At 66.8% G+C, this 27,341-nt stretch overlaps 2 protein-coding genes across 6 annotated transcripts; one reads left to right on the forward strand and one right to left on the reverse strand.

The window, feature by feature from the left end:
* Positions 1-29: 29 nt before the first annotated feature.
* CUNH19orf25 (chromosome unknown C19orf25 homolog) lies at positions 30-6,290 on the forward strand. 5 transcript variants are annotated; one of them, XM_047848298.1, is made up of 4 exons: positions 30-807; positions 1,816-1,947; positions 3,749-5,393; positions 5,499-6,290. In XM_047848298.1, exons 2-3 carry the CDS (start codon positions 1,818-1,820, stop codon positions 3,973-3,975), a joined length of 357 nt encoding a protein of 118 aa, XP_047704254.1. In that variant the 5' UTR covers positions 30-807; positions 1,816-1,817; the 3' UTR covers positions 3,976-5,393; positions 5,499-6,290. The 5 variants fall into 5 exon arrangements, with proteins under 5 accessions (XP_047704254.1, XP_047704253.1, XP_047704252.1 ...); XM_047848297.1 differs by having other exon boundaries at positions 30-756; XM_047848296.1 differs by lacking the exon at positions 30-807 and adding an exon at positions 1,453-1,560.
* Positions 6,291-7,700: 1,410 nt separating this feature from the next.
* APC2 (APC regulator of WNT signaling pathway 2) lies at positions 7,701-25,933 on the reverse strand. Its single transcript, XM_047848248.1, has 16 exons — positions 25,707-25,933; positions 23,413-23,503; positions 22,948-23,106; positions 22,718-22,808; positions 22,419-22,599; positions 21,349-21,457; positions 21,153-21,269; positions 20,558-20,635; positions 20,260-20,358; positions 19,335-19,722; positions 18,799-18,894; positions 15,936-16,075; positions 15,518-15,595; positions 15,167-15,283; positions 14,644-14,858; positions 7,701-12,659 (listed from the first exon to the last, which is right to left on the reverse strand). The coding sequence occupies exons 1-16, from the start codon at positions 25,931-25,933 to the stop codon at positions 7,715-7,717; spliced, it is 7,131 nt and encodes a 2,376-aa protein (XP_047704204.1). The 3' UTR covers positions 7,701-7,714.
* Positions 25,934-27,341: the final 1,408 nt, after the last annotated feature.

A 27,341-nucleotide genomic window follows, 5' to 3' on the forward strand; every position in this document is an offset into this window, starting at 1 on the left:
GTCTGGTTCCCTCCCTGAGTTTGGTGTGTTCAGCCCTGCAGACGGCGGGTGTCCTCGCTCCTGCTCGCGGCCGAGTGGGCGGGCTGTGTGTTGATCCATTCATCCATCCATGCACAGTTGGGCTGTTTCTGCATCCCGTGAATTGTGAATCCTGCTGCTGTGAGCATGTGTGCGGATCTGAGCACCTGCCAGGGCCGCGCCGTGCGTCCAGGGGTGCTTGGCCGCCTTCTTGAAGTTTTGGTGGCCTCATCTGTGCAACAGCACCAAGCCCAGCGCTTGCTTCACCCAACGTAAGATCGAGAGAGGTAGTTTTCCCACTGGCACACAGCAAGCACCCAGAATGTGCCCGCCGGGGGCAGACACTTCGGGAAACCGGTTCTGTAAACCATTCATCATCAGAGTTACCGTATGACCCAGCAGTTCCGCTTCTAGGCATGTCCCCAAGAGAGACAAGAACATATATCCGCACAAAACCGTTACAGGGATATTCTCAGCAGGAGGAATCACGACAACCGAAGATGGAAACAACCCAGATGCCCATCAAGGGACGGACGGTCAATGTGCCCATCGCGCACGCGCACGTCACTCGGGTGTGTCCACGCACGCGCACGTCCACAGATAAACGTGTCCGCCGTGCACGCGCACGTCCCACGGCCGCCAACAGGAGCGAGGCGCCCACGCCCGCCGCCCCGCGCGGAAGGACCCTGAACGCACGACGCTGAGGGTGGGAACCAGACACGAGAGGCCACACGGGGTGTGAGTCCGAGTGTGTGTAACGTCCAGAACAGGCTCATCCACGGACACAAGGGGAGGCTCGTGGGGGCTGGGGGAGGGGGGAGGTGTTAACTAATGGGGATGTCTTTTGGGTGATGGAATGTTCTGGAATTGGACTATGGTGGTGGTTGTACATCTCTCTCAAAACCACTGAATTGCACACTTTAAACAGGTGGACTGTGTAGTGTGTAGATAACATCCAGTAAAGCTGTTAAAAGGCACAAAACCAGCCCTGGTCTCTGAGCCTGTCTTCCCGCCCTAGCTGTCAGGGGAGGAACCAGGCAGGGCAGAGGTGGGAGGTGCTAGGGACCAGAGGGGCAACTGTGATGGAATCTAGCAGGCTGAGCTCCGTCCGGCGTCTCTGGCCTGGCCACCTCCCGGGGAATTGGCGCGGCCAGGCCAGCCCCCTCGAGAGGGCAGTCAACTTTGTTCCCACGACAGCCACGTGGGTTGGGCGCCCTGCCCACTTTGGGCAGAAAACCGGGACTTGGGTGCTTTGTTACGCAGCGAGGGGAGCCGGGACAGGACCCCCTGCCCACCCCTATGCCCTTCCAGGCCTGGCGCGCCGGGGAGGTTGAGGTCACGTACTTCCCAGGTCCAGTCAAACCATTGAGGACCTTTAGAGGCGCGGCGCCTTTAAGAGGGGGTGTGGCCTCCTGACGGGCGGCGGGCAGGTGCCGGAGGAGGCTCGAAGTACGCGTCACGTGCCTGCTGGGCGGGACCGGGCTGCGACCGGAAGCGGAAGTGGGTTGTCGGCGGTGCCGGCGGCTCAGCGCGCGCGCCTGGGTCAGGCGGTAGTGCTTTCGGGGCATTAACGGGGAAACTGAGGCGGGGATGGAGTCGGATGCGGAAACCCCTGGCCCCAAGTTGTCGGTCGTTGGGGGGGCCAGGGGCGAGGCGAGCGCAGCGGGGCGGGGCAGGGTGGGCTTCCCCGGGCACGGGGCTCCGATGGGTGTGTAGGAGTTCACTGGACGGAGGAAGGGCCCAGGGAAACGCCGAGAGGGAGACGCCCCCGTCAACTGCCTCTTCTCTCGCCTCCAGGGATGGGTTCCAAGGCCAAGAAGCGGGTGGTACTGCCCACTCGCCCAGCGCCCCCCACGGTGGAGCAGATCCTGGAGGACGTGCGGGGTGCGCCCTCCGAGGACCCCGTTTTCACCGCCCTGGCCCTGGAAGGTAGGGGGGAGTCCGGGCACGAGCCCGGGGGGGGGGGGGGAGGTCGACCCTGAGACCCCAGCGACAAGGGGCGGGGAGAAGCGCTGTGCGGCCGAGGAGTTAGGAGCTTCGATTTCAGCGCCGTCCTTATCCTTTCTGAGCTTCCGCCGCACGTCTGTAAAGTGGGGCGCAGCTGCAGAGGGGCGTCTGGAACGGGGGTCCGCAGTCGGGTCCGCCGCCACATCCCGGTTGTCGCCTGTTCTGGTAAAAAGCCAGGGAGCTAGAAATGCATTTTTTTTTTTTAACATTTATTTATTTTTGGGACAGAGAGAGACAGGGCATGAACGGGGGAGGGGCAGAGAGAGAGGGAGACACAGAATCGGAAACAGGCTCCAGGCTCTGAGCCATCAGCCCAGAGCCCGACGCGGGGCTCGAACTCACGGACCGCGAGATCGTGACCTGAGCTGAAGTCGGACGCTTAACCGACTGCGCCACCCAGGCGCCCTAGAAATGGATTTTTGACTCAGCCCGCGGAGCGCGCGGACTCTGGATCTCGGGGTTGTGGGTTCCTGCCCCACGCCGGGTGTGGAGATTATTTAAAAGTGAAATCCTAAAATTAAAAACAGGAACAAACGGATTTTTCAGTGGCGGTGGGGGAGGATACTCGGTGAGGAGGGGAATGGCTTGAAGTTGGGATTTCAGTGGCCGTGTGGTTGCACTGGCACAGAGCCCGCTCTGGGCTTAGCTGTGGCCCTGATGAGGTTCGTTGACTCGCTCGTTCAACCTTCCCGAAGAAGGTACCGGCCTGGTGCCAGGTGCTGCTCTGGGCACTGGGTCAGGAGGTGAACAAAGTCGAGGCCAGTGCCCGCCCTCGGGCTGGTCTAGTGGGAAGATAATTCACCGTTAAGTCTTGTGAAGCCATAGATGGTGAGAAACGTTTTGGGATTTTTTTTTTTTTAAGTTTATTCACTTATTTTGAGAGAGGGAGGGAGGAAGAGAGAGAATGTTAAGCAGGTGTCATGCTCAGCGCGGAGCCTGACGCGGGGCTGGAACTCTGGAACTGTGAGATCATGACCTGAGCTGAAATCAAGAGTTGGACGCTTGACCAACAGAGTCATCCACCCGCCCCTGCTTTGGGAATTAAAAAAAAAAAATTAAGAAGTAGTAAAAATTGGGTTCTTTGCTCCGTGTGGCCATGCTTCAAGTGCTCGAGAACCACTCCTGGCTGGCGGCTGGTTCTGTACTGGACAGCTCACCTGCAGGGCTTTCCACCATCCAGAATGTTCTGGCAGGTGGGGCACAACTGGTGTTTATCCCCATCCTGCAGCTGCTTCTTGGAAGGCTGCTTGAGCCCAGGGCCCCCAGCATCCTGACGGTGGGGAGACTGAGGCACAGGCTGCGTTCGGGCTCACTGAAGGGAGAGGGGCTCCCCCTGCTGGCGGGGCTCCTGTCCGAGACCGCCTGCGGGCACGTCAGGAGCATCTGACTTGTCTCTAGGGGACCTGAGCCCTGTGGGGTCTCTGCTGCCGGCCGGGCGTGGGCTGTTTTCGGAAGCGGGGCCGCTGGGAAATGCGTGTCCCAATCCTCCTCCCAACCCCGGGTGCTGGGTCTCACGAGGTCTCGAGAACAGGGAAAAGGTTGCGGGATGAGAGTGGGGCGGGAGCCAGCCTGCTCTGTGGCTCCGTTGTGGGCCCCCGCCCTCTGCGGGCAGACATGGAGGCCGATCCCCGGACAGGGGTGTCCCGCCCCTTGTGTGATCCGTGCCCCCAGCCGGATCCTCTCCCTGTCGCTCCCTGACCGGGGTGCCGTGTGCTGTCCCCAGACTCCGCAGGCCTCTCCGGGAGGGCGGAGGACGCGGAGGCCCAGCAGCAGCAGCTTTACCAGCAGAGCCGCGCCTATGTAGCCATGAATCAGCGTCTGCAGCAGGCGGGCGACGGGCTGAAGCAGAAGCGTGAGGACCTGTGGCGGGCTGGCGAGGGGCTGGAGCAGGAAGTCCGCCTGCTGAAGCAGGGCGCGTCCCCAGGGGCCGTGGCCACCTCCTTGGGCTGACTGGCCCGCCAGCTCGCCTTAGCGCGCACCCCGGCAGGGCGCCCCGCGGCTCACTGGCACCTTTGGTCCCCCCCAAGACACCTGACCCGGCACACCTCACACCTGGGCCCCTGGGTCGCGTGGCCTGGGCTCGCCCCGGGGCCCGGAGACCCCGGGGCCCACAGCCTGCGTGGGGGGTGACAGACACAGCTGCCTCGCCGGGCGCGGGCCCCTTTCGAGGGGCGGGTCTGGGGCAGTGTGGGTGCCGCTCGCCCCGGCCGTGGAGCCCAGACCGGGCTTCGTGCGGGGTCCCCGGCACCCGAGGGCCGGTCCGTCCAACCTCTCTTTGCCCCTCGCCACCCTGCTTCTCCGCGTCATTGCAACGGAGATGGAACCCCGTGGAACCCCGGCTGCTTTCTGTCTCCGCCCATCTCTGCATGTACTGCGGAGGGGGGGGGGCCCAAGATTCCGGCAGAGCACCCCGTTCCCTCCTGACAGTGGCTGGCTGCTGGAGGAGCACTTGCCCAGCAGGGCCCGGACCGGAGACGGGGCCTCTGGTGGTGCCCCTACTGAGCACCCTGATCCGAGGCCTGGGCGCTCCTGTGGGGCGGGTTACCCGTCGGGGTGCGGGACCCACCTGGGACCCACCCCATCATGGGGGTGCCTGGCCTGGGCTCCCGGGAGGGGACGAGCTGGCCAGTCTCCCACCCGAGCCCTCGCTGGCTGCCTTCATCCTGGAAGGCTTCGTCTACGGGCAGGTGTACGGAACAGGAGCGGGTCTTGAAAAGGGCTTTTCGCTCAAAAAGAGCAACTTTCAGAAACCTGGAGCAGAGGTGGCTGGCTGCAAGAGGCGTCCCAGAAGCCAGGCTGCTCGTGGCTGCCCCTGTCCGGGGCTCCGTGGGAGGTCCGAAGTGCCACAGCAGGACCCTGACACGGGGGACCCCGAGCATCCCCGGAGGTGTTTTTCTTTCCCTGAAGAAGGGGAGCCTGCTTAACCCTGAGAGGCCCCAAAACCAAGACCCAGAAAGGGGGCCTTGGGGACGCCTGACCATCGCACGCCCGCCCCGCTGCTCACGGCACGCCCTTGGTGAGAAGTTCTTCCGCTTTCCCTGCCTGGCCGGCCCTGGTCTCCAGCGCTTCCCGACTCCGGGGTGCTGTCCACTCGGAGTCCCCTGGGGTCAGGCAGGGGCACACCCGCTGGCCTCCCGGTGCTGTCGACCTGGGACCCCGGGCCCACACTCAGGCTCTGCGTCCAGGGACCTGCCCAAAGGGGCATCTGCTTGCTCCCGGCAGAAGCCAGGCTGGGCCATCACCCGGACCCCAGAAGGGGTGGGCAGGACAGAAGGCCCCGGAGTCCCCTCCTGGCCCCCAACCCCTTCCTCGCCCACTTGGAAACGCAGCCACAAGCATCAGCGCGATTCAACAGCTGTTTATTAAAGGTGCATGTTAGACGCCTGGTTCCGTGGCTTCTTCCCGCCAGACGCCGGCTGCGTGGTCAGTGGGGGTGGATGGGCTGTATTTACACGTGGCCTGTGGTGCTGCAGAGACCCGGGACGGAGACACGAAGGGATGAGCCGGGACAACCACGCTCGGGCTGTGGGGTGCCGTGGCTGCCAACCAGGAGGCCGGCGGGGGCGGCAGGGGTGAGGTAATGCTGCACCAGTGGGTGCGTCCGGCCGGCCCTGGGCCCGAAGTCACAGGCCCGGGGTGATAGTCGTCCCCCTCGGGCTCACCCCAGGAGTGCCCCAGAGGCGAATGGGTCCTTGACGTGTCCCCTTGGCGGGTGGCTGGGTCGGTCCTTTGGGTCCTGAGACCCCTTAGGTCTTCAGCCCCCGACTCAGGTTGATTGTCCGGTGACCGCCAACCGCCACCTCCAGAAATCTGTGCCGCCAGGGCCCCTGCGGCCCGCCCAGGCTGGATGATGAGGTGTGGCTGTGCCCCCAGTGCAGGGGGTTGGAAAAGGCAAAAGTGGCTGCCGGGCACGGATGGGGAGGGAGCGCCTGTGTGCTGGCCCGCGTGGGGCTGCCTTCCGGCCCCGCCCGTGGAGAAGCAGGCAGGGGGCGGCAGCGAGGTCTCTCCCCCGGTCTTGGTGGTCTCTCCACTCGCCCAAGAGGTAGCTCTGGGAGTTCTCCCCACGGCCCACGTGGGGAGACTGAGGCACAGAGCGGCGAAAGCAGTGCCCAGGGTCTCACAGTGCGTGGGTGCTCGAAGCCCCGGGCCCTGTGGCTGGACGAGCCGCTGGCGGGCCTGCTGCCGCCTCTTCCCTCCTGCCAGGCCACTTCGGGGAAGCCTGGCCCGCGGGGACTGAAGCACAGACAGTATTTGGCAGTCCCCAAATCCACAAAGGAGCCGGGCGACCCCCAGTCCGGGCCCCGCGGGCTACCGCGGGGACGGGGACTGGGGGTCTCTGACACAGGCCTGTGTGGCCCGAGGGGCGGCCGAGGCCTTACGCGGGCTCACACGCCATCCCTGCCTGCCGGACGCTCAGGTTGGGCCCGGCTCCCGACCCACGGGATGGGGCATCTGGGGGTGCGATGCAGCGGGGTGCATGTGGCATCGGGGTCAGCATGGCTCCCAGGGGCTCCCCGAGCCGAGGGTGGCGGCCACCGGAACCCCTTCTGGGTGACGGGGAGGGTCAGCGGTGTCCGCGGGCGGGGGCTCTCCACTGCTCTTCAGAGAAGGGACTCGCGGCAGCCACGCTGTCTCCCCTGACGGCATCTGCCCCGGCGGGGGTGGCGCTCCGGCGGGGCGGCTGTCTCAGCAGATCCGCTCGCCGGGATCAGCTTCTCCCCGGGGGCCCCCGCGCCGCAGGAAAGAGGTCGCCGGCTCTCCCTGCAAGGAGGCGTTCTCGGGGCTGAGGCTGAACACGCGCGCACCCGGGGGCCCTAAGCTGCACGTGAGAGGGGAGAAGTGAGGCCTCGGGGCTCGCCGTCTGCCATCCGTCCCCCTCCCCCCCCCCCGCCCCGGGGCCGGGGCCGCATCTCCCGCAGCTGTGCCGTCCCTGGCGCGAGGCCCGTGGGGCCCAGCGCTTCGTGCGTGGCGAAGGAGAATGGAATAGAAAAGCGCGGCGGCGGTGGCCTTCAGGGGCGTCCCTCCACACGCTTCCTCCTGCCCGTGGCGGTCGCGCGCCCCCGCCCCGGCGGGGCTGTCCGACCACACCGTTGACCGTCCCCATCGTCCGGGCACCAGTCTCTCCCTGCAGTTCCGGGCCGCCCGGCGGTGGGGCGCTCCCGACTCGCTAGACGGCGCTGTCTGGGGCTCAGCCGCGCCCGCCCCCGCGTCCCCAGCTGGGGCTGAGGCGGCAGGCGAACCGGCAGAGCCATCATTAACCAATTACGGGGCCTCCAACGTTACAGGCTTCATCCCGGCGCGCGCGGGCGAGCGCCCGCGCGAGGGGGCCACCCTCCCCGCTCCGTCCCCCACCCCGGGCGGGTTGCCACTTCCCTGCACCTCCCGAAACGGGAGGCTCTTGCTGAAGCTCGGGGCCACGAGCACACTGCGCGGGGCAGCCCGAGCTGGGAGGGTGGTCTCTGCGTGGGGGCCAGGTTGGGACCGCAGCTCCGGCCCTCGGCTCCACCTCCTTCCAGAGCCCCCGCGGCGCGGAGCAAGCATCTGTGCGTGAGATGTGAGGCCGATTCAGGCTGCAGGGGGGCTCCGAGGGCAGGGGCTCTGGAGGGTAGATGGACCGTGGGACCACCCCCTGGGCAGCCAGGCCAGCCCTCGACCGGGAGAGGATGTTCCAGAAGGCCGGCCCCGGCCACTATTCCAGAAGGCTGTCGGGGGCAGCGGTGGGGGCTTTCTCTGCGGCCAAGTCGGCGGCGGCTGCCACCATGGGGCTGGGCACATAGTTGAAGGGAGGCACGCGGGCCGCGCGGCTGGGGGAGCCGTGCCGGCTGGTGGGAAAGCCTCCCACGGCCACCCCCAGGCCCTCATGGACGAAGGGGGCAGAGGTGGGCGCCTTGGGGGGGCAGGGCCCATCCACATCGCTGCCAGGGAAGGATGTGGGGCCGCCGCCCAGGGCCTGGGGGGGCCCCCTGCTCTCCAGGCTCGGAGACGTGCTGGAGTTGGTCTTGGCAGCAACGAAGTCCTCGGTCTGGACCACGGCGTCGCTGGTCTTGCGCTGCGGGGGCCCGCCGGGGCCCTCCTCGGGGGAGGCGGCCACCAGGGGCAGGGCGGTGGCGGGCAGCGTGCTCCGAAGGATGTGCGGAACGTCCTCGTCCCGGATGCGACGCCACGTGGTGCCCGGGGCCGCCACCCTCGGGAGCGGCCGGGCCTCCCCGTCGCTGCTGCGGCGGGCGGCGTCGGCCGCGGGCCCCGGCAGCGCGCTGATGTGCGGCAGGGAGGCGTAGCGCTTGACGGCCTCGGGCCGGGCGACCGGCGTGCGGACGGGCAGGCGGGACGGGCTTTCGGAGCTGGGGCGCCGCGCCGGCCGCTCGCCGGGGCTGGGCCTGGCTGCAAGGGGCCGTCGGGGGGCCGCCCGCAGCTCGTCGCAGCGCGAGGAGCACAGGAAGACCGCGGGCAGGGCGGGCCGACCGCGCCGGGGGGAGCCGCCCTGGGAGGCGGAGGGCGCGGCCTCGGGCGCAGCCACCTCTGAGCGGCGGCGGCGCGGCAGGCCCGCGGACTCCTTGACGAAGGTCAGCTGCCGCCGGAAACCCGAGCGGTCGGAGGACTCGCTGCCACTGGAGCGGGCGGAGGCCACGCGCACCAGGCCCAGGCGGCCCCCTCGGGCGCCCGGGCTTCCCTCGGCTCCTGCCCGGCCCCTGGGGCCCGGCTCCGGGGCTGCCCGGGCCAGGGCTGGCGGCCCCCGCCTGGCGGGCCTCTGCATGAAGGGGATCCGCACGGGTGACTTCTGCGTCTTGTGCTGCTTGGACAGTAGGGCCCGCGCGGGCGTCTGGGGCGCCAGAGACGCCCCGGGACCAGGTAGGGGCCCCGCAGCCTGGGGGCCCGAGGGCGGCCTCCTGGGCGGGGGCTGGGAGGCCGGGGAGGCCGGGGAGGAGCCGGACGAGGGGGCCTTCGCCAGGCGGGCGGGCGGCGTGGCGCTCCGCTGGGGGGGGCTCAGTGCCGCCAGCTCGGAGATCTTGCCCGGCCGGTGTAGGCTTCGAGACCGCTGCTGCTGCTGCTGCTGTTGCTGCTGCTGCTGCTGCCCGGGGCTGGGGGCTTTGGCCGGGGCTGCGGGCTGCGCAGGGGCTCCCACCTTCCTCGGTGCCACACGGGTGCCGGGGTTGCCTCTGGGCTGTGCCCGGGGGGCCGGGCTGGGCACATAGATCACGGTCCGTCCCCGGAGCACGGCCGGCACCCTGCACGCCGTCTTCTGAGCACCACGCAGCTTCTCGGGGCCACTGGGGCCGTGCTGGGCCAGGGTTGAGTCCCGCTTCTCCGGCCTCGGCCTCGCGGCACCGCCCGCCTGCAGCCGCTGTCCCTTCCTGTGCACCGGCGGCTGCAGGGTGGAGCCCGACAGCCCGGATTCCGACAGGATGGAGTCAGAGCCAGATGAGGCCTCGTGGGTGGCCGCGGCCGCCGCCTGGTGCAGCCACGTGACGATGGAGTTGGCGCCCTCTTGGATGGCGCGCCACTCGACGCTGTCCAGGTCGGAGGCCTGGTCTGAGCCCGCCGCCTCGTCACCGCGCTCCTGGGGCCGCTCCGCTGGCCGCTTGTCTGGCCGGGCAGCCTGGGGCTTGCGGCGCCGCGGGCCTGACGCCTGGAGCCGGCGCCCGGGCACGGCTGACCCGACACAGCGCCGGAGCGGCCCCGGCCCCGTCCCCGCCCGCGGGCTGGGGGCGCCGCTGCACCCGCCCCCCGGGCCCACGACTTTGGCGACGGCCGGCTCGGGAGCGCGGGGCCGGCCGGCCGGCTGCTCAGGGGGCTCAGGCTCGCTGAGGGAGCTGGCGGAGGAGCTCAGGGAATAGCATGGCGGGGTCTCGTCGGCGATGAGGCTGGGCTGGGCGCGGGCAGCGGGCAGGGCCTTGGCCGCGGCCTTGGGTGTGGCCTGTGCGTCCTTCCTGCCGGCCGGGTGCTCTCTCTTCACGGCACGGGGGATGGCGGACGCCCGCCGCGGGGGCGCCACCGCCTTGGACGGCTCGTCATCGGAGTCGTTGTCGTAGAAGCAGTACACGGCCTCCTCGGTGGGCGTCGTGAGGCACAGTGACTGCGGTGCCCCGTCCCCACGTGCCTGGCCCGGGCGGGGCCCGTCCCTGTCCGTGCAGGCGCTCGAGGGCTGGCGGAGGGGCAGCTCCAGCCCCACCCGGCTCGTGCCCGCCCCCCGGGCCTGCTCTGCGCTCCGGCCCCCGCCCCACGCCCCGTGGCGGTGCCCGGTGGCCTGCCTGGCGGCGGCCTCCCGACCCGCGGACTTCCGGCCGGCTGCCTGCCCGGCGGGTGGGTCCCTGGGAGGTCCCTGCAGCGTCTCGTCGCTGAGCGAGGTGGCACTGGAGAAGGTGACCGGCGTGCCCTCGGCTGAGTCGGTGCATGAGTCGTCCCCCCGCGCGGGGGCGGGCACCAGCATGTACACGGGCACGGGCAGCGCGCGGCGGCCGGGCACCAGGGCCGAGGCCACCTTGCGGAGCCGGGCGGGCACGGCTGCCCCCAGGCACTCGCGCAGCAGCTGCAGCTCCTGGTCGGCGGCTGCCGGCCCCTCCAGGCACCCAGCGGCCTCGTCCCGCCGGCGGTGCCCCGCGAGGTGCGGGCCGGGGCCGGGGCCGGGGCCGCCGCCGCGATCCGGGCAGGCGGGGGGCAGCAGCCGCAGCTCCACATCCTTCTGCACATAGTGCTCGTGCAGGGCCAGCGCGCTGAGGCTCGAGGCGCACGAGAAGTTCTCGTCCGGCTTCTCCACCGTGAAGCGGACGCTGCCGGCGTCGAGCTCCGACGGCAGCCGGCAGCGCTCCCGGCGGTCGGCGATGTCCAGGAATCGCTTCACGTAGCTCTCCCACTGCAAGCTGAACTGGGTGCTCTCGCGCTCGCCGGGGGGCGCAGGGGCCAGCGGGGGCGTCTTGCTGCGGCTGGGCGGCATGGTCTGCCCGGGGCTGTCGGGCAGCTCGCTGGGGCTGACCGTGCCGCTGCCCAGCCCGCTGCACGGGTCGCTGGGGACGGAGCTGGCGATGGACGGGCTCTCGAAACTGCTCAGGGAGCTCACGGAGCTGCAGCGGCTCAGCACCAGCGGCGTCTCCTGCACGCAGTTCTCGGAGGAGCTGGACGGCGTGGTGTCCTCCGCCCCCAGGCCGCGGCCCCGGTGCGGCGCCGGGATGGCCACGGGCAGGGAGGCGGCCCCGGGCCCGAGCCAGGCTCCGTCCAGGTCCGCCTTGCCGGGCCCCGCCTCCTCCAGTGCCTCCAGGGACGAGTCGCTGTCCAGGTCCCCGGCCTCACTGGGGCCGGGGCGGCCGGCCGAGGACAGCGAGGACAGAGAGCTGCAGCGGGACAGGCGGAGGGGCGCCGGCTCTGCCGCCGGCTTCTCGGGCAGCTGGCTCAGGCCCTCCGTGGGCAGCCAGGCCTGCTTCCGGGCCCCGGTGGCCGGGGGCCCCGCGCCCGCCCCCGCCCTGGGGTGGCCCTCGAAGAGCGGCACGTGCTGGTAGGTGGGCGAGAGCTTGATGGTGCGCACGCAGGCGTCGGCCGCGGGGCCGTCCCTCCCGGCCGGCTCCCGGCCGCCCGGCAGGCTGAGGTCCAGCCGGCTGGGCCGCGCCTGGCTGCACGGGGCCCCCTCGTGGTGCTCGGCCAGCACGGCCAGCGGGCAGGGCCTCGTGTGCTCGCGGGGGCAGCGCCCGTCACCGGCGCTGCTGCCGCTGTTGAGGCTGTCGTTGGACAGGCTGGCGTGGGCGGCCTGGAGCCGCAGCAGCGGGTGGGCCCGGCCGCCGGCCTCCCGCCGCCTGCCCTCCGGCCGCCGGCAAGGGGAGCAGGACTGGGCGCGGCCCTCCCGCGGGGCCTCCTGCCCGGGGTCCCCGGAGCTGAGGCTGAAGCTGTCGTCGGACGAGGTGTGCAGGGCTGAGATGTCCTCCACCAGCCGGTCGATCCGCGCCACCGCCAGCGCCAGCTTGGCCTTGGCCCTGGCCGCCACGGCCGCCTCGCCGCCGGCCTCCTTCTCCGCCTCCGGGCCGCTGCGGCGGGCGGGCGGGGCGCGGGCCAGAGCCTGTCCCTGCAGGAAGGGGCTGCCCAGGAAGAGGGACAGCACGGCGGGGCTGGCGGGCTCGGCGGTCGAGGCGGCGGCGGCCAGGGAGGGTGCCTCGTCGTCGTCGAAGCAGCCGGAGTCGGAGGCGTAGTCCCGGGCCAGCCCGTCCAGGTGCCGCAGGGGCGGCAGCGGCTTCTTGGAGGCGGCCTCGGCCTCGGCCTCGGGCAGGCCCTGCTTCTCCAGGTGGTCGAGCGCCTGGGCCAGATGTCGCGTGTCCAGCTCGGCCTCCAGCGCCCGCTGCTTCCTCACGTACAGACTGGGTGCGCACGCGCCGGGGGACACGGCGGTGGCCGTCGCCTGGTACTTGGCGGGCCGGTGGGCCAGCAGGTTGCGCAGGGCCGCGGCGCTGCCCATGGCGATCATCTTGTGCTTGGAGTGCACCAGGTTCCGCAGCATGCCCACGGCCCCCAGGTCCCACAGCAGCTCCTGGTCGCGCGGGCTGCGGGCCGACAGGTTCCAGAGCGTGCCGCACGCGTTGCTCACGATGGTCAGGCTGTGGGACGTCAGGTGCTGCAGCAGCGTCTGCAGACAGTTGTGGTCCCGCAGCACCTGCCTGCGGCACGAGGGGGCGTCAGGCCTGTGCCCAGCGCCCGCCCCCCACCCCCGCCCCCGCAAATACGAGTCTGGGGCTCCCCAGGCGACTTTGCGTTTCAGAACACCGAATAAATACGTGGTGCGACATCACATAGTGAAATGATAATACTTTCTTCTAGGGGCGCGGGGGGGCTCGGTCAGTTAGGTGTCCGACTGTTGATTTTGGCTCGGGTCACGATCTCACGTTTCATGGGTTCGAACCCAGGGTCGGGCTCTGCGCTGGTAGCACGGAGCCTTCTTGGGATTCTCTCTCCCTCTCTCTCTGCCCCTCCCCGCTCACATGCACTCCCTCAAAATAAATACATAGAGGGGCACCCGGGTGGCCCAGTCGGTTAAGCATCCGACTTCAGCCTGGGTCATGGTCTCACAGTTCGTGGGTTCGAGCCCCACATCGGGCTCTGTGCTGACAGCTCAGAGCCTGGGGCCTGCTTCGGATTCTGTGTCCCCCCTCTCTCTCTGCCCCGCCCCTGCCTGTGCTCTCTCTCCTTCAAAAATGAATAAACATTTAAAAAATAAATAAGTAGACATTTAAAAAAATACTTTTTCTAAAGTGAACTTCAGTTTGACTTCACCTCATTTCAGCACAACTACATCTCATGATATTTGGGATATACTTATGCTGAAAATAAGTTTTATCTGTTTTTAAAAGTATCAGAGTGCCTGGCTGGCTCAGCGTGGTGAGTTTGAGCCTCATACCGGGTGTAGAGACTACTTAAAAATAAAATCTTTTAAGATAAAACCCCCTAAGCATTGTTAATGATTAGTATTACCTAGTAAATAAGTGTTTTATTGATTTAATAAATAAAATCTTTAGCACAAGTAGAGCCCATGCAATATTTGGGATATACTTATATTGAAAACAAATGTTTTGTGTTTTCTTACATTAAAAACGTTACTGATTACCATCCAATAAACAATACTTTATTTTTATAAAGAATAAGCATCGGGGCGCCTGTGTGGCTCAGTCGGTTAAGCATCCGAGCCTTGCTCTCAGCTTGGGTCATGGTCTCATATTCGTGGGTTTGAGTCCCACGTTGGGCTGTGCCCTGTCGGTGCGGAGCTTGCTTGGAATGCTGTCTCTCTCCCTCTCTGCCTCTCCCCTGCTTGCACTTTCTCTCTCTTGCAAAATTAATAAGTATTTTAAAAACAGGTTTTAAGGGGCGCCTGGGTGGCGCAGTCGGTTGAGCGTCCGACTTCAGCCAGGTCACGATCTCGCGGTCCGTGAGTTCGAGCCCCGCGTCGGGCTCTGGGCTGATGGCTCAGAGCCTGGAGCCTGTTTCCGATTCTGTGTCTCCCTCTCTCTCTGCCCCTCCCCCGTTCATGCTCTGTCTCTCTCTGTCCCAAAAATAAATAAACATTGAAAAAAAAAAAATAAAAATAAAAACAGGTTTTAATATTACTTAGTAAAGATTGTAATAGAGAACAAGTATTTATTAACATTATCTGAAAAATAATACGTTTTATTTTTATTTTACTTTGAAATGTTTATTTTGAGAGAGCACCTGTATGCGTGTGCACAGGGAAGGGGCAGAGAGAGACGGGGAGTCCCAAGCAGGCGCCGTGCTCAGCACAGAGCCCGATGTGGGGCTCGATTTCCCGAACTGTGAGATCACGAGCTGAGCCCAGATTAAGAGTCAGACGCTTAAATGACTGAGCCACCCAGGCGCCCCCATGTTTTCATTTTAATAAGTTAACTAAACGTTGATTATACGAGTACACCCCACACAAAATTTGGGGTATACTTATGTTAAAAAAAAAAACTTAGTCTCCAGGGACCAATCGGGACCGTTCATTCACCGCACAATCAGGGCTTGTCCTCGTTCCCAGCAGAGTGGGATCTGCCAGCCCCACCCCGGTCTGCGCCTGGGGCCCAGCTGGGGCCCAGCTTCCCCCAGTGCCCCCCCACACCCGTCCCCGAGCCGCGGCGGGGGGAGGGGGGCGACCTGTAGTCCTCCCGCGTGGCGATGAGGCTGGACACGTTGCGCAGGATGCCGCCGCCACTCTCGATGACGGCCAGCGAGTTGCTCTGGCACTTGTAGGTCAGTGTCCTCACCAGGAAGCCCAGGGCGCCGTCCACCTGGCAGATGGCCGCCTTGTTCTCCGTGCTGTGCGCCGACAGGTTCCACAGGGCGCTGAGCACACTCTTCAGGGTGGACTCCTGGGCGCCGAGCGGGGCGGGGGTGGGGGGTGAGCGGCGGGGGCCCAGCGAGCCCGGCGCACCCGCCTCTCCCCCACCCCATCGAGCTGCGGACCCAACGCTGGCACCCAGACACGCCTTCGAGTGCGAGCGAGAAGCAATCACGTTGACCGTCACGGGGTTCTGAGACGCGGGGCCGGCGGCCCCACGGCTGGGCCACCCGCTCGGCAGCGCTCGGTCCGGCCGGGCCCACCCCACGCCCGTGCGCGTCCCCGCCCCCCGCCCCCCCCCCCCCCCCGCACGCGTCCCCGCCCCGCCCCCGTGCCCACCTTGGAGGCTCGAAGGACGCACCGCATCAGGGCGGTCATGCTGCCCACCTCCCGCAGCACCTTCTTGCTGTGGATGTCGGCCCGCCAGGACAGGTTGCGCAGGATGCTGGACACAACCTGGGCGGAGCGGGCGCGGTGGACCTGGGGCCCCGGCTCCCCGGGCGGCCGCAGTCGCGTCCTCACCCCTGCGCCAGGCGGGGGCGCCCACCACGGGAGCCCCGTCACACCCAGAGGAGAGGGGACTTGGCCGGCAGAAAGGCCTCGGGCGGTGAGCCGCCCTGTGGGCCTCCCCCCCCTCCCCCCGCCCCGCCCCCCCCCCCCCCCCCCGCACGCCGCCCCCCGCCCCCGCACCTGGTGCAGCTCCTCGCTCTCAGAAGCCAGCTGGGCCACGATGGCCTCCATGCAGCCCCGGCGGGCACACAGTGCGGCCTGTTGACGTGACGGAGGAAAGTCGCGGCCACAGCGGGCGGGGGAGGGGGGGGCGAGAGGTAGACCTACTGTGTGCAAGGGCCCGAGCCCCGCCCCTCCTCACCCAGCGGCTCCAAGGAGGAAAGAGGCTCAGGGCGGCGCCGACGCCACCCAGCCTCCCCCAGCCCCGAGCGTGGCGGCCCCGCTGGCCACGTTCGGACACCAGCCTTCTGGGCCTCCGCCTGGAAGTCGGGGACAACTGTCTCCCCCCTCAGGACCGTTTCAAGGCTGGCACGAGGTCGAGGCAGGCCCGGGGCTGGAGCGCGCTGACCCTGCCCGCCCTCTGGCCGGCCCCAGACACCTTGTTGGCCACGTCTCCAAAGGTGAGGTTGGTGAGGGTCATGCCGGCGTATCGACGGAGGGCGAGGTTCAGCGGGTCCCGGGTCATTCTGTGCATCTCGTAGTCAACTTGCAGTAACTCTGCCACGGCCTGCAGCCCACCTGCAGGGGTGCGGAAGGGGCACCGTGCGCCCGGACAGGTGGTGAGCCCCGCCCCCCGCCCCCACAGCCCGCCTGCCTTCTGCCCTGCCTGGCCTTGGCCTGGCCTGTGAGCGCCCCCTGCCCCGACGCCCCCGGCCCCTTCCCGCCCCACCCCCGCCCTCGGCAGGTCTACCTGTGCAGCCGGCTCCGAGGGTTCTGCCCCAGTACCGGGCCTTCGCACAGCTGTTCCCTCGGCCCGAACGCTCTTCCCTATTTGCCCAGACTCCTGCCTGTACTCCCAGCGCCGGAGTCACGGCGCCGCTTTCTCAAGGACGCCCTCCAGCACCCCACGTGAGAATTCCCTCAGGACCATTAGAGCAGGAGCCACTGAGGGCAGGGTCTGCACGGCTCGAGCCCAGGAGCCACCGGCGGGGGGCCCGCGTGCCCAGCGTAGGGACGGGGGGACGGCCCTGGGAAGACCGGCCCGGGAGAGACGGCGGCAGGCAGAGAAGGGGCAGGCGCAGCACAGACTCAAGAAGCTTCTCCCTCTTCGCGCAGCAAACGTGCCGGAGGCAACGCGCTCATCCCCGGGCCCGGGGCAGGCCGGCCGGGCACCCTCTGGGGACGTCAGCGGCTCGCGTGCACCTGAACACCCCGACGTCAACAGGCCACGTGCTCCGGCGCCACGGTCACAACAACCCGGGTGTCCTCCAGGGGACCAACCCGAGACCACAGTGTGTCCCGCCACTGGGGCAGCGGTGCTCAACTGTGACCGGGAGCCCTGCCACCTGTCGCCACACCTTGTGGGCACACCTTGGAGACATTCTGCCCGAGTTTACTTGTGTGACAGAAGGCAGACACAGGAGGACACGTCCCGTGACCCCACGCACAGGGGGTCCCCAGAGGAGTCCCGTCCACAGAGACAGAGAGAGTAGACGGTGGGAGCCAGGGGTGGGGGCTCAGTGTTTCATGGGACAGAGTCTCGGTCCGGGGAGATGGAAAGTTCTGGAGACGGGTGGCGGGGGCGGGTGCAGGACAGCGTGAGTGCCTGACGCCGCCGAGCTGTGCGCTTAGAGATGGTTACGATGGTGAATTTTAGGCTGTGTGTATGTTACCACAATTTAACTTTCTTAAGTAGGCTCCACACCCGATGTGGGGCTCGAACTCACAACCCTGAGATGAAGAGTCACGCGCCTTTCCAATGGAGCTGGCCTGACGCCCCTAAAAAATTTGTGATGCGTAATTGTAAGTTATTACAGGGGACACTTCTCAGGCCTTCAATGCTCCGTACCGTGGAATTCTCTGCTGCTGGAAACCCGCAGGACAGAAGCAAACAGGAGGAGGGAGAAAGGACTGCGAACTCGGCCGTGGGTGGGGTGCTTGTGCTGGGAGTGGGGGACCCCCCTGCTAGGGGGCCTCGGCGGACAACAGCGGCATGCAAGTGTTTTGGCCTCGGACCCCTGCATCCTCTGAACTTTTCTGAGGACCCCCAGAGAGATTCTGTTCTTGTGGGTGGAAGCTGTTCCATGCTAGAAATTAAAATGAAGCGTTTGGGGAGCCTGGGGAGCTCAGTCGGTTAAGGGTCCGATTTTGGCTCAGGTCGTGATCTCCCAGTTTGTGGGTTCGAGCCCTGTGTCGGGTTCTGTGCTGATGGCTCGGAGCCTGGGGCCTGCTTCGGATTCCGTGTCTCTCTCTCTCTGCCCCTCCCCTGCTCACGCTCTGTCTCTGTCTCGCTCTGTCTCTGTCTCTCTCAAAAATAAACACTTTAAAACTTTTTTTTATTAAAAAATAAAAAGAAGAAGCCTTTTAAACCCCAGAAGGTACAGCCCAGTGGTCCTCAGAGTAGGAGCATCTGGAAACCCCACTGAACACACGCACGCACGAGAAAAAACGGGGGTGGCAAAGGCAAAAACAATTGCGACCTTGTGGACCTCCGAGAAGGATCTCGGGAACCCCCAGGGGTCCCTGTGGGCCACACTCTGAGAACCAGTTTTGTATGAAATCCCAGCTGTTCATAGTACAAACGTTCACGGTCAGAAGGAGACAATGAAAACTGAAATCCTCCTTTTCCTGCCTGGCATCGGCTGGGGGAAGTGGAGCCCAGGGCCACTCCATTCTCCTGTCTACACTGCATTCTGGGCACGTGTGTGCACGTGCATTGTGTAGAGAAGAGACCTTACCACCTGCTCCACTTTCCCCGGACGACACGAGGACTTACACGACAACAGGACTTACTGTTGGACACAGGCCGTTTCCGGATCGGGGGGGTGGGGGGGGTGTCCCACGGGTTGCTTGCTGCCCGCCTGCCTTCCTATTTCTGTGTGTCTTACTTTGTCAATCCGGCCACGGGGCGCAGGGGTGCCCCCAAGGTGTGCACACTCCTGAAGAACCCGCTGGTGCCAAAGCCCCTCACCACGTGCCACCCCCCTCCACGCAGCCAAACCACACGGGACCCGACCCAACCTTGGGGCGCTCTGACCACCGGCTGGGTGAGAAGCTGTGTGTTTTGTAACTCTTACAGCCAAACTCAGCATATGGATGCGATGTTTGGCCTTTGCTATTTCTTTTTTCCGTGTTTTGATGACTTTTCTATGGAAAAAGAGGATACTCGTAACGCCCCCCAACCTGAAACTTCACAAGGTGGAGCCCCCCCACCCCCCCCACCCCCCCCCACCCCCGCGCCCAGCCCCTCCACAAAACACCGAGGCATCGGGCCCTCCTGCGGGAGGCGAGGGGGCACTCACCCAGCTCGTTCATGGCTCGGCGGTATTCCTCGTCAAAAGACAGCTTCATCACGGCACAGGTGGCCTGGCAGATCTGGGGCTCGATGGGGACGGGAGCTGTGGGCCAGGGGACCAGGTCAGCGCCCTCCCACTGCCGGTGGGTGCCCGCCCCGCCCTGCCTTCTGCATCCCTGCGGAGACCCCAGGCCTTTTCAAAGGGCTGCACGCCGGGCTCGCAGAGCGGTGGGGCTCCTTCCCACGCCTCCCGCCAACCCACGCAGGGGGTGCCGCCTCACCCAGGACGGCCAAGGGAGGGGGGGGTGACGCCTGCGGCTTCTGTCATAAGGTAACTGCAATCAGCTGCAAACACCGGGAACCTCACACTCTGGGGACCCACGACCTATCCCTGCATTCGGCGGCGGTTTCCTGAGCACCCACCCCGTGTCATCAGGTGTCGGGGGCCACCCCTGTGCCCATCCGCCAAGACAACGTTCCCACAAGCCTCGCCCGCGCAGGCCACCGAGAAGGGGCCCGGCGGCGCCCCCGTCGCTGGCTCACCGCCGCTGGCGCCGCCTCCCTCGGCGCCGTCCCTGGCCTGCAGCCAGTCCCAGCAGGTCTCACAATAGGCCCGGATCTGCTCCAGCACGTGCAGGACGCGCATCTCCTTGCGCGCCAGGCCCTGGTCAGGTTGCGAGAAGACGATGTTGTGCAGCGCCGCGTTGGCGCGCATGCGTGCGTCCTTGGCGCCCGTCGCCCCGGGGCTTCCGTCGCGACCCCCAGCGCCGGCCTCGGTGCCGTGCAGGATCTGCAGCAGCAGCGGCAGGCACCCCGAGCGGCGCATGGCCACGCAGCTCTCCGGCGAGCTGGACATGGCCAGCAGGGTGCGCGCCGTGTCCTCCTGGTCACGCGTTGCCAGCATGGACAGCAGCCAGAAGACCACCTCCACCTACGAGGGGCAGCGGACGGGGGTCAAGGGGGGCGGTGAACCACGCCCGGCTCACCTGGCCCCAGCCAGTCCCTGAACCCCCGGTGGGCCGCCCAGACACAGTGAGCGTCTTGTGACCCCAGCCCAGGACCGTCACTTGCTCACCCCCGACACCCTCACCCTGCATCTTCCTGTGGGCAGTGGCACACACCTGGGGAGGGCACTGGGGCGCCCCCGGTTGAGGAGGGCCAAGTTGACTGTCGTCCTCACGGGGTACTCCCGTGGGTGACCTCCTACTTCTAAGTCTAGGGTGCCGTCCCAACACACAGGACAGCTGTCCCCACCCACGTTCTGGCCCTGCCAGCCTCAGCACACACCCCACCCCAGGGTGGCCCTTCCACACCTGGGGCCGCTTTATGGAGACGGCGGAGGGAAGGCCCCCCACATCGGACAGAGAGGCAGGACCCAGGTCACCATGCACCTCCACCCAGCTGGCCATCTGCACCCCTTGCCTCAACCCACCGGCCTCCTCCCCCACAAACCTGGACGCCCCCTCACCTTGCTGTTGCCGGGCTGAGGGACACCATCCTCCGGGTGTGTGGGGACTTCAGTCTCTGGATCCTCGTCCACCGGCACCGACTTCACCGCCAGCAGGGCCTGTGCGGAGAACGCCAGACCTGGGGGCTCTCTTGGGGAGCACCCCACAAAGCGCCCAGGCTGCCAATGCCGGCCACACCCCTGTGACGCTGTGGGTGGGGGCTGCAGGCCCATTCCTGGACCGGGCAGAGCCCTAGCGGTCTCTTCACTGCCTAGACCCGTCACCACCCCAGGACCCTGGCGCCACCCCTCCCAGTACCTGGGGCTCTGTCTGTTGCACCCGGTCCTGTGCGGACAGCAGCTCCTGATCGATCTGCTCCAAGCGAGAAGCGCGGATCTGAGCCAAGAGAAAGAGGCGCGCTGGGGCTGACTCCGCCCACTCCTGTATGACCCCACCCACTTCTCCATCGGCATTCGGCTTCTGCCCCACCCTGGCCCCACCCCCATTCCTCTATATGGTCCCGCCCACCCTAAACACCCTCGCTGCAGTATCTGACTCCGCCCACAACCCGGGCCCACCCAAGCGCTGGCTCCACCCACTCTCTTGCTTGACCCCGCCCCACCCTTCCGGACCCGCCCACTCCCTGATCTCCTCCGGCCCACGGACCGCGGCCCAGGGCTGGCTCCTACTCGGTTCCGCCCACTGACCGTCCCCTAACCCCCACCGTTCTCGGACCCTGCCCTCGGAGCCCGGCTCCGCCCTTCGCCCCCTCTGGCCCCACCCACAAAGGGCTCTACCCCCCCTGGCTCCGCCTCCCGATCCAGACCCCTCCCACAGCAGTCCCTGCGCTCCGCCCAGTGACGCGCTCTTCCCCGGAAGAGCCTCCAGCGCCCCGCCCCGCCCGCCGCCTCACCTGCGCGCGCTGCACCATCTCGTCCGAGGTGCCGAAGCGTTCTTCCATCAGCGAGCGGATGTGCTGGGCCTCGAACTCCAGCTGCTGCCGGATCAGGTCCATCTGCATCGAGAACTGCTGGGAGGGGCGGGCGGGCCGGGTGAGGGGGCGCCCGGGCCCGAGCCCCTTCCCCCCGCGCCGTCCCCCGCGCGCTCACCGTCTCCACGTGCGGGAGCTCGTCCAGGCGCTTGGACAGGCCCTGCAGCTGTGAGTAATACCAGAGCTTCTCCTTCTCCTCCTTCTCGATCTCGTTCAACAGGAAGCACCTGGGGAGGGGGCGGGCAGTCGGTGGGCGCAGGCTCGCAGGGCGGGAGCCGTCCTGCATGCGTTGTTTATTTTGATTTGTGTGATCACTTGTCGGGCGCTGTGTGCCAAGTTGAACGGCGTGGCAAAGTCTCGCCCTTGGCGCTCCCGGGACTGGGGTGCGGTGCAGAAAATCAATTCAACTTTATAAGTTGTGGTCCCCAGAGAAAGACCCCGAGGGGGCTGTGCTAACACCTCTCCCACGCTTGCTCATCTCCCTCTGGCCTACAAAGACCAAGTCAGGCTCAGATTGCTCCGGGCGCAACAGGCTCCCTGTTAACCCTGTGGGGGGCGATGCTGCCATTCTCGTTTTACAGAGCTCCACGGTCAGGCTCAGGGTCTTTTTCTTTCTCTCTTTTTTTTTTTTTCTTCAAATAAAAATTCATTGACTTTAAATAATTTTGTTACATAGGACTACAGAGCGGAAGCCTGGGGCTGGGAGGGGTGGGGAGACTGGCCTGAGGTCCCACAGCACAGCATGGCCTCAACTCCAAGCCGCTCTTGCACTGCCGCATCCGACCCCACACAACCCGGCCGCGCCGAGCTGGGCGCCCAGACCCTGCTTTCCTCTGCTGGCCCCCGGCCCAGGTTTCTTGGGCCACAGCCCTCTCTGCACAAAGGCTGCCTTGAGCCCTTCTGGCTCCAGTCCTGACCCTGGCAATGGACACGGCCCTGTGCCTCGCGAAGCCTGCATGCTGGGGACCCGTGGGGACATCTCCCAGGAGCCTTGCCCTGTGCCAGGGACTCCCCCTTCCTCTTCGTCCTCCAGCTGAGGTCCACTGGAGCCACGTGGAGTGGGCGTGGGCAAGGCCGGCTCAGGAGGTGGGTGGAACACGTGCCGGTGGGCCAATCAGCGGGCAGAGGTGCTGGGGCGGAGCTACGTGACAGCTTCCAGCGGCCAGGTCCCGCCACCTGCCATCTCACCTCTCCCGGTCCAGTTCCTCCAGCAGCCGGATGGTCGCCCGGCTCAGCTCCCCAAAGCTGTCCTTAGAAGGCCCGGAGCCGTGTACTGGACTTCCTTCGGGGGTCCGGCCAGTGGGCTCAGGACCTAGGGCTGGGGGCTGGAACTTGAGGTTGTACAGGCTGGTGATGTCCATCTGCAGGGCTGCATGGGCGCGGAGGGAGAAGGCAAGGTCAGTGCCCCTTCCCGCCCCTCCTCCCAGCAACCTCTGGGGGCAAGCTGGGGATTGCCCCCCCCCCCCCCCCCCTCGTGGGCCCCTCACCTTTCAGCTGTTCCAGCACCTCCGTCTGCCCCAAGGACACCAGCACTCCGGCCTCCTGCTCCAGCTTGCCTTGTAAGTGCTTCAGGACCTCCTAAGGCGGGGGCGGGAGAGGGTGTCCGGCAGCGTGAGCCTGCTGCCCTGGGCTGGCCTGTGGGTCTCTGGGTCCAGCACCCCGGCGGCGTCTGTCCCTGTAAGGGCAGCCCGAGGCCTCTGCCCAGCCCCTCCCTCACCTTCATGCCGGACGTCTCCGTCTCTAGCTTGGACAGGTGGCTCGAGTTGTCTCGCAGCTCCTGCCTCAGGTGACTGTTCTCGGCCTTCAAGGCCTCCACCTGCCGCACCAGCTGCTCGTAGGGCGCCACGGAGCTCGTCATCTTCAGCTCCTGCAGCGCCTGGGGCCAAGGGTCAGCGGGTTCACCCAGGGGTCTAGGCAGAGTGCCCTGATCTAAGCCCCAGCTCTCCCATCTGATCTTGGGGATGAATCCCAGCGGGAGCGCCAGGTGTGGACCGCTGCAGGCAGAACTCTGGCGTCCCGGAGGACAGGCACGGGCAGGGCCAATGGGAGGCAGAGGGGCAGGGCCCCGGGGTGGACGTGGAGACACGCAGCCCCAACGCCCAGGTGGCCAGCAGACACGAGTACATGTCCACCCTCACTGCCGGGCTCCCAGACACACAGGCGGGCAGCTAGACAGACACACGGACATCCGAGGCCCTCTCCCACAGCAACGCAGCTGCCCCGAGGTGTGGTGGGCAGACCGCCAGCGGGCCCAGCCCAGGACGCTAGAACTGCTGTGGAGGCCAAGAACACGGCTCAGAGAGCCAGGGCCAGGTGATGGTGGGGCGCCCGGAGCTGGGCAGCCGGGCCGGCAGACCCAAGCCCACCACGGCCCCCCCCCCCCCCCCCCGCCACCCCACACCCCCTCCACCAACAGCTGGAGCCCAGCAGCCACCTGCCTGGCCCGGCTCCCCTCCCGGCAGCCCTGCGCCAGCCCCCCGGGCTCTCCCACTGCCACCCGCTTCTTTGTGTGTGTGGCTGTCCTCACTCTGGCCCAGCCTCCTCGGTCCAGCTGGCTGGCAGCTCCTCCTCTCTGGGCTTGGCCCTCCCCGGAGCTGTCCCACCTCCTCCCCAGCCCCCCTTCCCTCTTTGTTCCCTTCCCATCGGCTCGCGCCCCCTCCCTCCGCCTTTGTCTGAGGCGCACCAGTGGCAGGCCGTGGTCTCCTCCACCTCCTCCCCGGAGCCCCTCCCCAGATCAGCCCGCCCTCCCCAGCCCACAGGGAGGCACTTGCTCTCCGCCCCCCAGCCTGGCCACATACACTCATTCACGTGCCCCGTCACTCACTGTCCGCCCTCTGCTCCTGCCCCCAGAACCCTCCCCACCCCACCCACCCTGGGACCACCAAGGGCTCGCTGGGCCTGGAATAAGGGTGGGGTGATGGGCTTGGGCCATCCTGACCCTTTGGGAGGACCTGCTGTACGCCTGACCCGTCATCTGGCTCGCTGGCCACAGTCCCGAGCCTCAGGGACCGCCACTGGGCTGTGCTCAGAGGAAGAAACAGGCCCGGGTGACCGGCAAGGCACGACCGGGACCCGACACTGGGAGGACTCAGAAGTCCAGGCAGTGCTTTCTGGCCTCTGCGGGCCTCGCGTTGCCCATCTGAGGGTTGAGAAGAACTCGGCCCTGCGGGTCGGTGGGAGGGCAGACAGGACAGTCAAGTGGGAGCAAATGTGTCAGGTAGGGAAGGCCGAGGGCCTTTGCCTCCCACCCCAATATCGACCCTGCCCGAGGCTGGGGGGAGGCGGGGAGCTCCCAGCTGGGACTCAGGCCGGGGGCTGTGGCAAGACTGCTGGGGTCCGGCCGCCACGCCCAGCACAGCCTCAGGGAAGCTCTAGGTGGTGTAGGACCCTGTTGAGTGTCCCTCCCACTCCCTAAACCCAGGCCGGCTCCTGGAGCCCCACCCAGGGCTGCCCATCCCCCCCCCCCCCCCCCACATCAGGTTTCCCTCGTCTTGGATGTTCCAGGCTAAGCCTGGGACACCTTCACTCCCCCGACGCCTGGTGGTCACTGCTGTATCCTCATCGCGCTGAGCTTGGCGGTAGGGCCACCCACCAGACTCCCCGCATTCCAGCCTGGCCTCCCCAACTCCACACTCCCACCGGCCCCTCAAGCTTTGCCCAGCCAGGCCCCCTCTCCCCCAGGCCCCCACACCCTTTCCATCAGGGCAGCCTCGCTGGCCTCCCACAGTCCACTCTCACGGAAAGCCAAAAGGAAGCTTTGAAAGTCACGATTGGATTCCATCCCTCCCTCGCGCCAGTACCGCCCATGGCTCCCCAGTGCCCTCAAGACAAGAGCCAATTCCTCCACATGCACCCTGCCTCGCTGACACCCAGCAGCCACGCTGCAGTGTCCTTCCCCAGGCCTCTGCACGTGCGGTTTTCTGCCTGGAGCACCTTTCCTGACTCCTGCCACCCTCCAAGGTGCAGCTTCCTCCAGGAAGCCCTCCTGCCTGGACTTCATCCCCAGGCTGCGTCAGGGGTCCTGGGAGCCTCCCCGAGAGATCTCCATTGCAGAAGGGAAGCACCAATAGCTGGCAGTTCCCCTGGTTGAGCCGTGAGTGGCCACATTTCAGGGGAGGACGGCAGATGTGGCCCAAAGGGGCCCTTCCTTCAAACCCCACGTTACAGAGAAGGAGCCTGACGTCCAAGGAGGAGGAGCACTACCCCCCAAGCACACAGCAGGCCTGCCTGCAGACTGGGAGGTCCGAGTGTGGAACCCCGTGGGTGGGTGTGTGCGTGGGCCGGGCAGCAGCGACGCAGGGGCCCAACCTCCCTGGTTCTCAGTTTCCCTTTCTGGCTCCACCCTGGAGAAACGAAGCCTGTGCTGACAGGTGAAGCAGAGAGAAGGGGATGGCGACCCCCCCGACCCCCCCCACCCCCACCCCCCGGCTGAGGCGGAGGACGCGCCCCCTGCCCTCCCCCCGGGGAAGCGCTTACTCTATGTCGGGCTGGGCCGGGCTGGCGGGGGCGCCGCGGGGCGGGGGCTCCGGGGTCTCGGCGGCGCAGGCAGAGGGCTCTGGGGCGGACAAAGCCCGGTCCCGGCCTGGCCAGGCGGCGCCGCCGCTCCCGGAGCTGGGCGAGACCACCGCGCGCGGGGGAGGATGCGGGATGCGGGATGCGGGCGCGGCGGCCAATTGCGGCGCGGGAAGACGGACTGGTGCCATGGCAACAGCCAATGGCGGCCCCGGGGCGGGGACCAGCGGCGGCAGCCGGACGTCGGGCCTCCGGGCGGGTTCAGGGACTGCGTGTGCAGGGCTTGCGGGGGGGGGGGGGGGGGGGGCGCCCCGAGGACGAGGACCCTGTGCCCTCCACCCGTTCCGGGGTAAAGCGGTCAAGAACCTCCGGCGGCTGGATCCGGAGAATTTGAGAGTAAAAAAAAGCATGCGGTCTCGGATGTTACATCAGAATTGGGGGGGGGGGGGCAAGGGGGAGGCCACCCCTCCCGACGGATCCAGCCGAGCCTCGTGCGGACGGGTGAGGGCGGGGCAGGGCTCGGGATCCAGACTGCACTCCCCACCCCCTGCCAGCGGGGTCACGGCCAGCATGAAGGGGTGGGCGTGGGGGATGGGCGGGCAGGCTGAGAGGCGCTGGGGACCCCGGCGCCTCTGTCTCCCGCCTGACAGAGCTCTTCCAGGGGTGTCTGCCGCGACTCCCTGTCCACCCCATGTCGCTCGGTCTCTTTCAATCTGTCTCTCTGTGTCTCTGTCTCCCATTACACTATTTCACCCTCACAGAAGGTAAGCCCAAGGAGAAGCCTGGGGTCCCAGCTGTCTCAGGTCCTCGATGGGTCCAGAGACCCAGAACTTTGCAGCTGGGGCCAGTCTTTACTGCCTCCGACACATGCACGCCCCAAGGAGGAAGGAGGCTCTGGGCCAGGAGACGTGGTTTAGGGGGCCTGCCTCTGTCTTTCCTGGCCGGGGGAGGGGGGGCCGTGGCAAATGTTTGCCTCGAGAACCTTGTCCCCCCCCCCCCCCGGTTAAGTGGGGTGGGGGGGTGCAGCCTTTGTAAGGGCTGGTGCAAGGCAGGCAGCCAAGGGCACACACACCACGTTGTGTTCTGTTGCGTCTACGGCAGGAGGTCCCGTGTGCCCCGCCCTGGGCTAGCACTGCCGGGGGGGGGGGGGGGGGGGGGGGGAGCTGAGAGGGGGCCTGGCAGTCCTGGAGCCTCCACAGCCAAAGGCAGCAGTCCCCAGCCTGTGGGCCCTGGGAAGGGGGTGTGAGGGGCAGAGGGGCTCTTTCCGGAAGCTGGGAAGGCTGCACAAAAGGACACCAGTGCTTGGCCTCTCCCAGATGAGTAAGAGTTGGCTATGGAAGCAAGGAGGGGAAAGGTATTCCCCAGGGCTGAAGGAATGACATGTGCCGTCCCTGGAGCTGAGCGGCCAGTCCCCTGTCAGGGGGCCTGGGCTTCTGGTGGGGCCGCACCAGCTCACTACCAGGGGTTTAGAGCAGGGGCAGTCCGGGGCAGTCCGAGCTGATCACCGAGAGCAGAGCAGACCGGCCAGAGCCGGAATGGGGGCAGGGAGAGGACAGAGCCTAGGGCACAGCTTCATCGTGACCTTGGCCTCTCTCTCTT

This window comes from Prionailurus viverrinus, unplaced genomic scaffold, assembly GCF_022837055.1.
Source record: "Prionailurus viverrinus isolate Anna unplaced genomic scaffold, UM_Priviv_1.0 scaffold_60, whole genome shotgun sequence".
Classification (NCBI taxonomy): domain Eukaryota; kingdom Metazoa; phylum Chordata; class Mammalia; order Carnivora; family Felidae; genus Prionailurus; species Prionailurus viverrinus.

Coding starts and splice junctions, on each gene's coding strand:
- APC2 (XM_047848248.1), bottom strand. CDS start 25,933: ATGGCACCAGTCCGTCTTCCCGCGCCGCAATTGGCCGCCGCGCCCGCA. Junction 16,076..18,798: donor CCGAGCCATGAACGAGCTGG/GTGAGTGCCCCC, acceptor GCACCCCTGCAG/GTGGGCTGCAGGCCGTGGCA. Junction 12,660..14,643: donor GCCACGCGGGAGGACTACAG/GTCGCCCCCCTC, acceptor CTCGTGCCGCAG/GCAGGTGCTGCGGGACCACA.
- CUNH19orf25 (XM_047848298.1), top strand. CDS start 1,818: ATGGGTTCCAAGGCCAAGAAGCGGGTGGTACTGCCCACTCGCCCAGCG. Junction 1,948..3,748: donor CACCGCCCTGGCCCTGGAAG/GTAGGGGGGAGT, acceptor TGCTGTCCCCAG/ACTCCGCAGGCCTCTCCGGG.